Source organism: Rattus rattus, chromosome 3 (assembly GCF_011064425.1).
Source record: "Rattus rattus isolate New Zealand chromosome 3, Rrattus_CSIRO_v1, whole genome shotgun sequence".
NCBI classification, from domain to species: domain Eukaryota; kingdom Metazoa; phylum Chordata; class Mammalia; order Rodentia; family Muridae; genus Rattus; species Rattus rattus.
Window position 1 is genome coordinate 124,980,699 of NC_046156.1, and position 15,811 is coordinate 124,996,509.

At 44.7% G+C, this 15,811-nt stretch overlaps 1 protein-coding gene across 1 annotated transcript; it reads left to right on the forward strand.

Annotated features, from left to right (window-relative positions):
* Positions 1-776: 776 nt before the first annotated feature.
* Samd7 (sterile alpha motif domain containing 7) lies at positions 777-15,495 on the forward strand. Its single transcript, XM_032896793.1, has 7 exons — positions 777-874; positions 2,636-2,760; positions 3,536-3,614; positions 5,602-6,203; positions 7,952-8,070; positions 11,509-11,619; positions 15,301-15,495. The coding sequence occupies exons 1-7, from the start codon at positions 777-779 to the stop codon at positions 15,493-15,495; spliced, it is 1,329 nt and encodes a 442-aa protein (XP_032752684.1).
* Positions 15,496-15,811: the final 316 nt, after the last annotated feature.

A 15,811-nucleotide genomic window follows, 5' to 3' on the forward strand; every position in this document is an offset into this window, starting at 1 on the left:
GAACATAATTTGGTGCCTTGTTCTAAGGCAATGGGCCTACATCCACCCTAATTAGATATCGTTTTAGCCATTAGGAAGATTCTCTTCCCTCGTTGTCTGTTTTAATCCTATCAACTATATAGGAATATTTTCCCGAAGACTGAACATGTGGGAGGGTTTGTGCATTTCCACCCCTGGAACTAGGAAGTACGTAAATCGCTTGTGAGAAGGGACTGGCGGCCCTGGGAGACTCCAGGGCTGCTTCTGTGTCCTTATTGCTGTGAGGTGGTGGGCATTACCCTGTGGGCTGCAACAAATCCCAGGGACACACTTATTAAAATGAGTTCTACAGAGAGAATAAGGCACTTCCTTTCTCTGGGGGAGGTTTTGTATAATTGTATATCTGAAAGCTTAGTGTAATTAATCTTTCCGTGTTCTTGAAAGTACCATGAGGTTATCATTATGTTTAAAAAGAATTCAAGTAATTCACAAAAGTGCGGGCACACAGACACGAGTCCAATCCCCAGAAAACACACAAAACCGAAACAGGTATAATAGTGTGTGATTGTGATCTCGGCTCTGGAACAGCAAAGATGGGAGGATCCTGGGGCATCACTGGATCCTGGGCCCCAGGTCCCCAAAACACAAAGCAGACGGCTCTTGAGGAACGACATGCATGTGCTTTACCTAAACGGGTGCACACGCACACACTCATAGGAAAGTGTGTTTTCCAGTGGGTTATTTGTTAATGCACCTGCCTGTTTCTTTTTAGAATTCCACCAGAGTCAAGAAATCTGATGGCAAACCCAATGATGTCGGTGAACTCTTTACTGACAGCAGGACCGCAGAGGGTCTCAATGGTTCCCTCACCATTTGGGCCTCCAATTGGGGACAGGTATGAAAACCATCACTAGAACTTGGGATGATGTTAGCATTCGGTGATGAAGAGCACTGGGGTCACCTCAGTGGACGGTGGTACTTGCTGGTCTCACCTTCAACCGTAAGGCACTGCTTTCCCATGCAAGCTTGTTTGACCCACTAACTCATTAAGGAATCCCATTTACTTGGAACATGACAGGCATTATCAAGGGCAAAACCTGCTAGATTAGACTTCTAAGGCTACCACAATAAAATGCAGAAGACAACATGGTTTAAACAACAGAAATTCCATGCTGAAGAGATGGCTCAGTGGTCAAAAGCACTGGCTGATTTTTCTAGAGGATCAGGTTCAATTCCCAGTACTCATGACAGCTCACAATTGTTGCTAACTCCAGTCCCAGTGGACCAAACACTCTTTTCTGGCCTTCCTAACACTGCACACACATAATGCACAGACATACATCAGGTGAGACGTCCATAAACATATTTTTTAAGTAAAGATAAGATAAAAAGATATTGAGGTACTTAATTCTGGAAACTACAAGTCCAAAATTATGGTCCCACCCATTTCATTTCTGGTGATTCCCACTTCCTGGCTTGTAGATTTTACTTCCTTCCTATGTCCTCACATGGCCTGTCCTGTGTGTACACATCAGGATGTCTTCTGTGTGCATATGTAGGTGTCCTCCATGTGCATATTCAGGTGTCCTCTATGTGCACATGCAGGGTGTCCTCTGTGTGCATATGCAGGGTGCCCTCCATAGTCTGCTCTTCATCTTAAAAGAGAACCAATCCTATCGTATTAAGGTTCTATCTTAACTAAATCTATAACATCTGTATTCCTGGATGGCTTGCAAAAAAAATCATACTTTCAATAGCAGAGAAATTATAAGTATTTTGGTTGCATATTCTGGCAACCTTCTAGCTTCCCTTCTTTAGAATATTTTGACATTCACAGAGAAAATAAAATGCACTAAATGTCCTTGTTCATAGAATTTAAACAACAAAATGTAACCCAGAAAGACCGCTGTAATTTGAAAAATAAACAACTTGCCCTCTGAGGGGGCCAAGCATTTATCTCAGATGGCAAATGCCACTGAAGAATCATTAAATCAGGACGGAGGATCACTAAGATCAGAATGTGTGGTTGGAACATAAGGCCCATTGTAAATATTCTGACCATGGCTTTGACTTGAGTGGGTCATTCGTTCCCTGAGATAGCCCTAAGCTATCTTGGCTGCTGTGGCCTTGCCTCCAAATCTTTCTCACCATGTTTCTCCATAACCAGTGAGACTTCAGTGTATTAGTTCTTTTGTTCTTTAGTATCAATGGAGTCCCAAGTGGCTACTAAAAGCCCAGCACATAAGTGGATTAGTTACTTTTGTGTTGCTGTGTATACCTTACAACCACAATACCTTAAGTGTATTGTAGCCAACACTTTAAAGGGGTCAGGAAGTGTTGGCCCACACTTCCAGAGGATCTGTCCATCACAGCAGGGAAGGTGTACTACAGCAGAATTCACATCATCCTGGGCCAGGAAAGGGCAGATGCTGGTCTTCTGCTCCCTGTCTTCTTTGACTTCATCAGATTGGAATCCCAGCTACATTTTCTGCCCTTAGTAACCCTCTTGAACATGTCAAGAAGTGTGCCTCGATTTTCTAGATGATCCTAAATGCAGCTAACTTAACAGTGAACTTTGATTATCACACTAAGCAATACAAACTTCCTATAATTCCAGCCATTTTCTATCTATTTTATGTCTTTTCCCCCCTCCTAGAGATGCCTTGTCTTCCAGTATAGCTCCAACTGACCCAAGCCAGTTTTGTGTTCCTTCCCAATTTGGATCCTCTGGCCTCCCAAGTGCAAATATGCCAAACCCGCTGCCGGGTCACTTCTACTCAGGTGAGAGCAATGAGCACCTGACCCAGGCTGCGGAGCCCTGTGAGCAGTGGCTGTGTCGAAGGTGCTGGAGAACTGGGTGGTGGTTACACCTGTGCAGTTTGCACACTTGCTTTCCTGGTTGAGCTTCTGGTACAACCATTGTGTGAGCAAGAGTGAGTGGCTTAGCTCTTCCAGGTTCCACTTTAATCGTGAATGAGGGAAGACTCGCAGCATGTGAAGAGCTGAGGGATTTCAAAGAGACTTGGTCTGAGAGTTAACTTCTTGGGGCAGTTTATGACCGGGGATAACAATGTGTTACATGCTTACAAATTGCAGATGAACTTGTGTTAATTATCTTGATTTAACCATTCTTCCAACGTAAGCATGTGTCAAAACATTGCATTGTACCTTAGAAATGAATATGATCAGGACAAGAAAGAACAGACCAATCAAACTCAAGCAAGCACCTTGATTTGCTGAACTACCTTGGGACCACCAGAAATAGGATTTTCAACAGGCCCTTACCTTCCCTTTTCAAGTATAACAGAAAAATGACAGCAGTCACGAGGCTGACAGTTAAAAACTTATAATGAAATGTTATCTGCTGCTGATCTAGAGGTGTTTATTGGGTTCTCAGTAAGCTAAGATCCTTAGCAGCGATGGCATGGTGCCTTTTCCCACATTCCATTCCAGACTAAGGCTTTCTGCAGATTCGGTTTGAATTCTTTTCTTATTTTCAAGTTCATGCTTCTAACTTGTTTTGGGGATGGGATGGTTTTCTCTCCCCTCTCTCAAGGCTGGGGTATTTTACCACCTGAACCCATAAAGGCAGTGACCACAAGGAGTGAGATGTTTGAAAGACATCACGCTGCCAGGTAATTTAACATTATTATTTGGTTTATCTTTTCTTATTCCCTACACCATTTGTTCATATGAGTTTGTTTTACGTAAATGAAATGAATACATATAAATACAACAGATGTATAATAAATTACATAATGGATATGATAAAGAACACATGCCAGGTACACACACACACACACACACACACACACACACACACACACACACACACACCATTCAATCATTTATGGAAAGTCCTTCAGGTACATTACAGAATATATTACAAACATGTCTACAAGCCTTGTAATAGTAAAATGAAGATTAAAAAGCAGGCACTGGGGTCTGGGGATTTAAACATTTAGTAAGAATGCTTGTCACACATTGTGACTTGAGGTCAGATCCACATACAAAGCTGGGTGTGGCCGCACGTGCTTTTAATCCCAGGGATAGAAACACGGATCAGCAACAGAAGGCTTGCTGGGACTTGCTGTCCAGCCAGCCTAGCCAAAAAACAGGTGATCCAAGGGTTGAGCAAAACACCCATCCTGAGGGACTAGGACAGAGAGAAAAAGAGGACGGCACCTATAGCCTCTGCATGCATGTGCACAGGCACACAACACACACAACACACACAGCACACACAGCACACACAGCACACACAGCACACACAGCACCTCCCCATACCCACACCACGAAGAGTGGATAGATCTGCACCGTGAGTAGCTTTCCATTGACCCATAATAAAGGCTGCTGGCTGTGAGTCCTCTGACGTTTCCACTGGCATTTCAGTCTTCGATGGCTTCAGTTCTGCATGAAGACAGGAGTGAAGCTCACCAAGTTCTCTTCAGAGAACCTCACCCAAACCCGGGAAGTCTCATATCATCCCAGCAATGGGTTTCTTCAGCTTTAATGGGCAGCAACAAATAAAAAGCATCCATGATAAACAAATTTCAACCCCAGGGAGAGGGAAGACAGGGCTTACGTTTTCCCACCACAGAACTCTAAGGGTCCAGGTGGTGGCTGATAGGCAAAGTGAGGTAGGAAAGCAAACCTCCTTTCTTTGGCATCCATCTACACACATTGACTCAGACCCACCATGACAAGCACCAATTTAGCTTGAGTCCCACTGACTATCATCACGCTGAGGAATTAAACACCTCTACCAAGTTCAGTGTCTGACAGGAAACTACTTAGAGCTGCATCATCCCCATGCCTGCTAACGCCGCTCTGTGCACAACATGCAACTGTCCAGACACGGGTCTCCTTAGGATACACTTTCCAATCCTCCACTTTCAGGTCCTCTTCCAAAGTCCACTTTCCCAACAGTGTAAGGATCAGAAAAGCTAAACAGGGGCCAGACTAAGGAAGGCAAGGGCCTGTTTAAGTCGTGTTTCTGGGTACTTAGATGGCTCAGGAAATCGAGGTGTTGCAGCTAAGCCTGACAACCTGAGTTTGACCTCTGGCACCCACAAAGTAGAAGGAGAGAACCAGTGTCCTCATGTTGTCATCTGACTTCCACAACACACAATGACATTCATGCACCCACCGCTCCACACGCTGGATAGATACATAGATAGGTAGGTAGGTAGATAAATAGACAGACAGATAGATAGATAGATAGATGATATATAGGTAGATAGATGATAGATAGATAGATAGATAGATAGATAGATAGATAGATGATAGATAGATAGATAGATAGAAAGATAGATAGATAGATAGATAGATGATAGATAGATAGATAGATAGATAGATAGATAGATAGATAGATGATAGATAGATGATAGATAGATGATAGATAGATAGATGATAGATGATAGATAGATAGATAGATAGATAGATAGATAGATAGATAGATAGATAGATAGATAGATAGATGATAGGTAGATAGATGATAGATAGATACATAGATAGATGATAGGTAGATAGATGATAGATACATAGATGATAGATAACTGTAAAACATAGATTTCTAATGATTGTATAATGGTTGTATAAACTATATTATATTGTTTTCAGGGCAGAAATGGAAATGTATTCTCTTTACCAGCAACGTAGAATGGACAGAGTCAATCCCAAAGGACTCTCTGGTCTGGGGATACCACTCTTCTATGGGTCAGGTTGCCTGGGTGGCCCCGCAGGTTTCCAGGGCAGGAGCACACTGCCAGCCAGTGATGTGCATGTGCACAGAAGCACCTTCAGACACCTTCAGGGAAACCCTGTTCTGCTAGCAACTAGACCGCACTTTACAGAGTGCTGGGGCCAGAAGTACCGACTCAGGAGAGGTACCGTTTACCAGAAGCCTCCAGAGACTGACACTGAGAGTTTCAAAAGTCAAGCAGACGAGAAAAGCTCAGGCCAGATGCCCACGGCTCCCTATGAAGAGGAAGAGTATATCAAAGACCCAGAAATTGGGGTAGACAACCAGCAGGAGCCAAGGGTCACTGATGGAAACCCAACTGCGGTCCTCGCCAACCCCCATGGAGAGCTCCAGCCAAACCAGAGAAAACCCTCCTCCATGGAGGCCAAGGCATGGGATGATGGAAAGGGAGAGCCCTCTGAACAGGGCTATGAAGGCTGTGATGAAAAGAATGGAGTTTGCCTGCCAGCCTCCATCCCAGGTATGTGTGGGATCAAGGGCGGGTCCTCATAGCTACAGGGTGACAGCTTCTTCCCCCTGTGGAAGGAAGTGATAGTCATGCCTTGTCCTGGCCTCCAGTCCTCTTTTCAGGCTCTCCGTCTTTCTTCTCACCCCCGTCCTTTAAAATGGACTTGCGTGCTCTTACTATATGTGTGTGGGTACTTTGCCGGCCTGTGTGTAGGGGGATCGGGGGTGTGCAGTGTTTGCAGAGACGAGAAAGAAGCACTGGATCATCTGGAACTGGACTTACAGGTGGTTGTGAGCTGCCGTGTGGGGGCTGGGATTCAAACCCAGGTCCTCTGGAAGATGCAGCCAGTGCTCTTCACTTCCAGGCCATTTCCCCTGTCTCCACCTCCATTTTCTCAATGCCGTTTTCAGTGACTTCTTAGAGTCACTTTATTATATTACGTTTTATAAGTCATATTAGGAACACTAGTCTTGACACTGCTGTATAACAACCACTCAACACAGACTGAAAGCATAAGCATAAGAAAGTATGGAGCTGGAGAGATGGCTCAGTGGTTAAGAGCACTGACTGATCTTCCAGGGGTCCTGAGTTCAATTCCCAGCAACCACATGGTGGCTCACAACCATCTGTAACTGGATGCCCTCTTCTGGTGTGTCTGAAGACAGCCACAATATATTCAAATGTATATAAATAAGTAAGTCTTTTTTAAAAGTATAGAGATTTTAATTACAATTTTAATTTAATTAATTGTGATTTCTTTCGCACAAAGACCCTTTATTTTAAAGTCTAAATTCTATCTCTCCTGTTTCCAGATGTAGAAAAACCAACAAAAGCACAAACTTTCAGTTTTATATATATTATTGTACTTCCGAGAAAATCCCATATTGGATAGCTCCTCAGCACTTGTTTAGAAAAAAATTAAAACACAGACACGTGATGTGGCCCTGATTGTCGTAGTTGCCTTTCTGTGATAAGACAGTATGACCAAAGTAACGAAAAAGAAGAGTCTATTCAGGTTGCAATTCTGGAGGAGCTCAAGGCAGGAACTTGAAAACCCGCCTGCTTGCTGTCACTCGGCATTACCTCCAAGGAGTGAGTTCATTCATAGCTAAAGAAGGATCTGTTTGCCATCTGACAGGAAGGTTTATAATAATTAGCTTTCTTATATGGTTCAAGACCACCTACCTAGGGGATGGTAATGCCCACAATGGGCTGGGCCCTCCCACATCAGTTAACAATCAAGATGGTTCCTCAGCCCCCGACAGACCTGCCAACACACGAATCTGATGTAGGCAATGTTCCCATTGAGTTTCCCTTCTTAGATAATTCCAGGTTGTGTCAACTTGACAGTTAAACTATGGCACTGAAATAGCCACCGTACCAACTGCTTCACCATGAGGTTCTTGGCTCACCTTCAGGTCACGATGGTCTCAGGAGACCACATAACATGGTATTGCAGCATCAGTATGAAAATGAAGTTCACAGAGCCTTTCCATCAGCACTCAGAGATCGTAGAGCAAATCTGGAACCTCTCTGTTCACTTACAGTTACATCGCTGAAGAGACTTTAAGAGAGGGGAAATGAACCACCCATCAGTGAGTCCGAATAACTTCAGCAAGTTCAAAGTTGGCCTATAAATGGCGCGCCCTGTGGTAGCAGATGTTAGTGGGCTCACATAGATAAATGCAAACCTGTGTTCCGAGCTTATCCTTCCGAATGGAAGTTTTATGCCACGTGATAATTTCCTTTTCATGTTAAAGGAACACAGGAGCCAGTTGCACTTCAGGAAAACCGTTCTTTGTCTGATATTCACAAGTGGACGGCGGACGATGTGTATAACTTCATCAGAAGTCTTCCAGGCTGTTCAGACTATGCCCAGGTAATTTCACACATTTGCAAAACTCTGAAAGTTTGGAAGTATTCAATGCACAATGGACTTTGTCAAACGTGCACTTTGCCCTAGACAGCACTGTCCTATGGCACTGTCTCTCACTAAGAGGTGTCTATGACTGGTGGACACAGGTGTCAGAGAAGCCGGGGAAGCCGTTATTAAGTTTTATTTTCTGTCCTGTCTAAATTTATCAGAAAGGTGACTCAGAGGCTAATCCAGAAAGAAGGAGAAACATTTACTACAGCACTTAAATAACAGAAATGTGTACTTCATCCTGAAAAAGACCAAAAGGGACTTGGACACGCCTCAGTCAAGCAAGAGGACTTGAATGAAATTCCCAGAAGTCACACACACACACACACACACACACACACACACACACAGGGCTGGGGAGACAGGGGGAGGAAATGGTGCTCAGTGTATAAAAAGCTTACTGTAAAACTATAAAGGCCTGACCGATGATCCCCAGAACACAAAAACCAGATGCGGTTGTGTGCATCTGTAACCTAGTGTGCCTAAGGACAGACAGGAGATCCACCCCACACACACACACACACACAGAATGTCTTGATGTCTTGAGCCAGCTACCCTAGCATATACATCATCAAACAAGAAGGCCCTGAAAGATAGAAGTCGAGGACATACACTTGAGGTTGTCCTCTGACCTCTACCCATGCATTGCATGGTGTACATATCACATTCACACACATGAATATGTATGCACACACGAACGTGCGATCATGAGCACACACACACACAGACAGACAGACAGACACAACACACACACACACACACACACACACACACACACACGTGAGCACAAACACAGAAACAAAGAACCAGGAATGATGCATACAGCTGTAACCTCAGGCCTTGAGAGGCTGGGGTAAGAAGATTATGAATCTGTGGGCTTCCCCGGCTATATAGTGAGGCCTTGCCTCAACAAACAAACAAAAACCAGCTGCTCTGGCAACAGGATCACATGTGTCTTATACATCATGTGTCCCTTTGTGGACAGACAGACGTCATATCAACATCAACACTTCAGACCTTACTGAAGTGCATTGTTGTATGTCGCCAACAGGGTACCAGTAGCCCAAGAAATTCTACCATTTATCTCTAGAAGTTTCTCACATGCATGTAGGGTGGCCACATTTTGATGTCTTCTCTCTTTGGGCTATGGCAGATGAGATGAATTGCAAGGCCCAGCCGCCCTGCTAAGCACCCATTGCTACTCTCTGAGAAATAACTGTCCAGAAATGAGGAGATCCCAGTGCATTCTGGGTACACAGCCACACACAGTTCTCACAGAGACCTTTGCCAAAAAGTCTCCTCGACTTTTATTCACAACCCCATACTTTGAATGTTTTTTTTCTCAACTTCCTGGCACTGGTCAGCTTTACACCCACGGTCCTCCTCTTTGCCAGCCTCGTGCAAATGAAGTCTTAAAAGCCTGTCTGGTATAGCGCATGCCTGGAATCTCTGCACTGGGAAGCTGAGGCGGAACTGTGAGTTCAAGGCCAGCTCAGCTCCTTAATGAGACACATACCCTCGTCTGAAACAAAGAACAATACCTTGAGAAAACCAAGCCATAGACAGATTTAATTGTTTAAATCATACATATGTTGTCAGTGCTATGCTGCTTCCTACTGTATTCTAATCTGTTCTTGTTATCTTCTCTATGAAAGAAACTTAATCAAACGTAATCAGAGACATAAGGAGCGGCGGTGAGAGGGTTGGGGAGAAGCTGTTCAGGAATGGCCAGGAGACACTACAACAGTTTGCTCTAAGTAAATGGCCAGTTGAAGGAACTTGGCAGATAAATTATTCATCTCTAGTATTTCATATCTGAAATCAATAAAATTACAGGCACATGTATACAACGGACATGGTCTATCTGTACCAATAAGAAGGGCACCTCAGGCCTACGAGGCACAAAGTGCTGTGTTCAATTCCTAGTACCACATAAACACTGGCACGGTGGCACAAGCCTATGATCCCACTGGAGCACAAACGTCAGGGTCATCCTTGACTACATAGCCAGTTTGGGGGCCAGACTGGGCTATATGAGGCCCTGTCTCAAAAGCAAATCAAAAAACAAAAATAAAGAAAAATTAAAATAAAACCAAAAATTCAGGAGCCTTCAGTACCTAAGACGGTCATCTCCACAAAGGGTTGGCCAACATTGCCAGCTGTGGCCAGAAATGGAGCAAATACAAGAACTCAGGACTGAAAGGAAGATGTGTTTGGTACAGCACAGGCACCTACAGACCCGAGGAGACAGGATTAGGAGAATGATGGGGAAGAGAGCCCAGAACTCTTGAGAATGAAGAATGACAGGAAGTGACAGAATGGGCACAAGAGCATCCCACTTGACTTCATCAGTGGAGCTGTGAAGGGAAGGAGAGGAGAGGGCAGGCATGGAGGTGTAATATGATTCCCACCAGCATTTTGCAATGGTAGTGACCCACTTAAATGCTAATGGAGCAACAAAGAGGAGAGGTTGGAGGTTAAAGAAGGGTTCCCACTGAGCCCTGCCACAGGAAGGACGAAGAGCAGACATGCAGAGATCGATCAAGCAATCGATCAAGCGCTCGTCTATGAATCAGGGCAGTGGGACAAGTGTCCAACTTTAGGCCCACTGTTCAGACTTACAGGGGACTGTGCCTACTGTTTCCTTTTCCTTTCTTTCTAAATTAGAAGGTTGTCTGAAATGAACGAGAACCCTTTAAGGTCTAAAGTCTGAGGAGGGTAGAGAAGGTTTGAAGAGAATGCTCGGCGGTGAGCACAGGAGGCTCGTGAGGCAGGCTGCAGGTGGTCGTTACGAGGTTACCCTGCGGATCGGCACGTTTCTTCATATCCACTTCCTCGCCTGTATGAAACCTCTGACCATCAGCAGCCTTCCTAGCCTAGAAGAAGGGCGTCCTAGCACTGAGTAGCATCAGAGCAGGCCCTGCTGGGCAGGGCCAGTGGCCAACTCTTACCCATGCTTTCCCGGCCCTTTCCACTACACATTTACCCCAGAAGACAGAAGGCATGACATCTGCCTGCCTGGGGGATGCTGTTGTCTGGGGTGGCACTGCCAACTGTCCCTTTACTGCAGCATCTTCCCATTTACTGATGTACCCATCATGTACACTCCCCATGCCCCTCATGGCTGCAGAGTCAATAAGACCTGCCTCCCTCGGATAATTACTCCAGGCTGAAGGGAGTTCAGTAAACAGAACTACAGAGCATCCCAAATGTTGTTAAGGACAACAGGGCACTGGAGCCCAGACAAACCAGAAAGGTTTATACAGCTCTGTGTCACCTTCAAGTGGTCCTTTATAAGCAAATAGTCCAACACCAAACCATCTGCATGTAAAACGAAGACTTCGCTACAAGGCTCAGAAGCTAGGCTAAATGAAGACTTCTGTGTTTCTTCAGGTCTTTAAGGACCATGCGATTGATGGAGAAACACTGCCCCTTCTTACAGAACAGCATCTTCGAGGCACCATGGGACTCAAGCTGGGGCCAGCACTGAAAATTCAGTCTCAGGTATGGTGACTGCACACAATTTAGTATATAGCAATGATGAGAAGCCCAAGGGAAGTAGGTTGCACCATGGTGTTGTAATATTAATATATAGATTACTTATTTGGTTCCCATTTAGCTGTCCCCCCTCCGTAATTGGGGCTGTTATAGAAGAGAGGACACCGAGAAGCACCGAGAGTGATGTACAGTTCCCCATGTGACAGGAAGGCCATCATGGCTGTGTGCTGGTGAATGGTTGGCAGCTCTACCTCTCTATAAAGGGAAGCAGTTCCTGCTTTGCGACATTCACGGTGTCAATGACTCCCACTGTAACTGACACGTTCCTAATGTCACTGGACACAGAATTGGGAAGAGACACAGATCCACGCCTCATTTCTGGGGCTTAAGACGTATTGTATCTCTGGTGTAGCGATCCCTTAGAACATAGACCGCAATAAACAATACTGATAAATAATTTAGATTTAAAGCAAGAATCAGTGAGCTCTAAATGTGTATTACTTCCATTTGCAATATTTCTTACTTAATTTTAGGTTTATTTAAGTTTTAATGATGGCTTGTTTTAACAACTAGCTTGCAAATTTCCTCAAAAGAAGAAAAAGAAAGAGGTAATAATTGGTTTTTGAGAGTTGGTCTCTGGATGGCTTCATCACCAGATTACGGCCTCTGGTTCTTCTCCCTGCTTCTCTTCCCAATCCAGAGTTACTCCCACACCAGTGAAGTGCGACTCTTTTATACCTAAGACCATCGTGCCACTTCCCTGCTGCAAACCCTGTAATGGCTCCCCAGGCTCTGCACAGTCAAATGAAAGCGTAGCATTTATGTTCTTGCCAGCACTTCCATCAGCCGGCCTCATCTCGCTCTGCCTGCCAGCTGCACCTCTGGGCTCCTGCTCTCTTGCTCCTGGCGGCTCCTTGAAGGCCGCAGAGCACCCATGCCCTCTGAACGTCCTTCCCCAAAGTCCTCACTTTCTGCTTCCTCATCTTTTGAGGGTTTTATTTGTATGATTTTGTTCTCTTTTCTTTTTGTTATTGTTAGTTTTATGGATTTGTTTTACTTTGAGACAGGGTCTCATTCTGTATCCCAGGCTAGCATCAAAGTTACAGCAAATCTCCTGCCTCAGCCTGCCAAGTGTTGGGGTGACAGGCTAGAGCTACCATGCCTAGTCCTTACCTTCCTCCTTGATCAATTCACCTCACTAAGGCTTGCCCTGCTCACCTTATGTAAAAGTGCACACAGCCCAGCTCCCATGTATAGAGCTTATGCCTCTCCCCCTGCTTTCTTTTCTCCTAATAACACTTCTGAGTCACCATAAATATAATCTATCTGTTCATTATTTGCAGTTTTAATTGTGTTCCCTCTGTCCCCATTAGGATGCAAGTTTCACGAGAGAAGGAATCTTTACTCTTTTGTTGGCTTAGAGTATGCTCCAGGTGTCATAATAGATCAATATATTTCCCCAAAGAATGAGCTGTCCCCAAAGAGTGAGCTGTCCCTAAAGAGTGAGCTGTCCCAAATGACATAAAAAGAGCAGTGCCTAGTTTGCCATCAAATTTACACAAGATGGCACCCATTGGCCAGAGATATGCGCATCAGGACTAGAACTTCAGAATGTCCCTCCACGGCTAAAGAGATGGCTCAGTCAGTAAAGTGTTGCCATACAAGTCTGAGAAACTGAGTTCTGATCCTCAGCAATGAGGGGAAAACAAAAAACTTGGACATAGTGATGGTTCCTATAATCCTAGCTCTGCAAAAGCAGAGGGTCCTGCAACTCACTGGCTACCCATTCTCACCAAATAGAGCAGCTTCAGTGAGAAACAAACAAGAACAGTGAAAAGCAATGGGGAAGACAGTGTGTGGGAGCCTCCGGCCTCCACATGTTCCCCACCACACACTTAAACATGTACACACAAACACACACTGTTAAAAAAAGAATACCCCATCACTATAATTTTTGTCTGTCTAAACGTTAGGATATGGAAATTCTTTAATCTTAATTGTATTAAGTGAATAGGTGTTATTTCTATATGTACATATGTGTACCGTGTGTGTGCCTGGTGTCCATGAGAACCAGAAGAGAGCATCAGATCTCCTGGAACTGGAGTTACGGACACTTGTGAGTTGCTTGTGTGGGTGCTGGGAATCGGATTCGGGTCCTCTAGAAGAGCAATACGTACTCTAAGTCACTGAGCGGTGGGCACCCTTCAACTAGGAAATTAGTCTGCACATCATGGTAGCACCCACATGTAATTCCAGGATTTAGGTTACTGAGACAAAAAAACAGTGAGTTCAAGGCCAGCCTCAAAATAGAAAAGAAGGAGGATGCTTCTACGGCAAACACCTCAACACTTCAATGTCTTCACCAGAGTTCTGTTGCAGGTTTCTTTTTAAACGTTTTGTTTTAGAATAATTTTAGAAGTAGTAGAGTTGCAAAAATACTACAGAACGTTTACCCTGCTCTTTCCAGTGTTAACATAACATCTTATGTAACAGGATACATTGTCAAAGCTAAGCACTAACAGTGACACAAGATGGAACTCTTTTAAGAGATTTCTTTTTTTTAGTGAGGATACTATGTCTCTGGCACTTACAAAGACAGTTCCTGGGTCAGGGTCTGTTTGACTTTTGATTTGCTGTTGCTATTTCTGGGTTCCATGTGAGAATTTTTCCTCCCCGAAAAGCACAGTGTGGAGCTGTTAGGGTTCAATGCTATGTCTAGCAAGACCAGATGGCTGAGGAAGGACCACTTAGTGGTAGCTGCCGATCAAAGAAGACAGGCATGAAGTCCTTGTCACTGGGAATCAATGTAGCAGAGTTGGAAGGCTCCAGTTAACACTTGGGAGTTCAGAGGGCAAACAAACAAGAGATTGCCATTGAATAAGATACGGTTTGGGTGTCCAAGATGGAAACTGAGGGCAACCCCTATCATAGTGGACATGACCAAGAGGAAAGAGCCACCCCATGCTGGACAATGGACCTGAGTTAGAGTGGGATTTGGAGATAGATATCTAGATATCTAGATCTATGGGATGCTATGTTAACACCCACAGCATGGATGTCTTTAGATTTTAAGTCATGCAGATGTAGCCTGGTTTCCATCCAGGGCCAAGATTATCAAGGCAAGGGTAAGGGAACCCCAGAAGAGGAGCCCCCAATGGTTAACGTCAAGGTACCAATGCCCAGAGCAGCTGCCTCATTTGTAGTTCAGGGCTGACCAGATATGCACTAGAGTTGTTTGAAGAATTGTGGCCTGGTCCAGAAGATCTGGTCGGCTTTTGGTGGTGGTGTCTTGGAGAGGAAAGGTGAGATGGAATGGAACTGACACAGGTTTGGTGGTGGTGTCTCGGAGAGGAAAGGTGAGATGGAATGGAACTGACACAGGTTTGGTGGTGGTGTCTCGGAGAGGAAAGGTGAGATGGAATGGAACTGACGCAGGGGCAGAGGAAGCATAGCAGAAGCAGGGAGAAGAGGAAATGTGGAGCCAGCAAATACCCAGGCTTACAGCTGCAAACATCACATGACTCTGAAAGACAGACGAGGCCTACCATATACTAGAAGTGCGACCTCCCGCATCTCTATAGATGTTCCATGTCTGAAATTGCTTCAGCCTCCCCCTCCCCCATGGTTAATGCAGGGTTATCAAAAGAATTCACAGACTTAATCACTATAATTATTTTGTCTTCCAAGGTATCTCAGCATGTGGGAAATATGTTCTGTAAAAAACTTCCTTCACTCCCCTCCCATGCAAGGCAAGCCAGCAGACAGCCAGCAGACACATCCCCTCTTTTGGCTATTGGTTCCTGGAGAGATGGATTGAGCATTCCTGGTTCCCAGGACATAATGAGTCCAGAAAGAGCTGAACAAGACGTTATGAGAAATTAAAAACACTCAAAGACACAGAAGTCCCTCTTGGTTTTCTAGAGTTCCAGACGTTACCAGCCCCGTGCGAGGTCTTCCTGGGACCAGGTGGTGGACAAAGAGAGCGAAACCATGCTCACAGAGTTTTCTTGGAAGGATCTCACCCAACAGGCTTCCTGCCAAGCTGGAGCAAACCAAACACCAAGGTTCTGAAGAACTGCCCTTAGGAGAAAACACGAATGGGGAGGGGAATTTACAAGCATCTCGCAAGCTACAATCTGATGACTCTGTGAGGAAAATTCTGAAGAAATTGAGAGCAGAAGCTGAAAAGGAACTCCTT

What these genes read in the sequence shown, in the direction of transcription:
- Samd7 (XM_032896793.1), top strand. Translation starts at nt 777, where the DNA reads ATGGCAAACCCAATGATGTCGGTGAACTCTTTACTGACAGCAGGACCG. An exon ending in GAAAGACATCACGCTGCCAG is followed by an intron (nt 3,615 to 5,601) that starts GTAATTTAACAT and finishes TATTGTTTTCAG; the next exon opens with GGCAGAAATGGAAATGTATT. An exon ending in CACTGAAAATTCAGTCTCAG is followed by an intron (nt 11,620 to 15,300) that starts GTATGGTGACTG and finishes TTGTCTTCCAAG; the next exon opens with GTATCTCAGCATGTGGGAAA.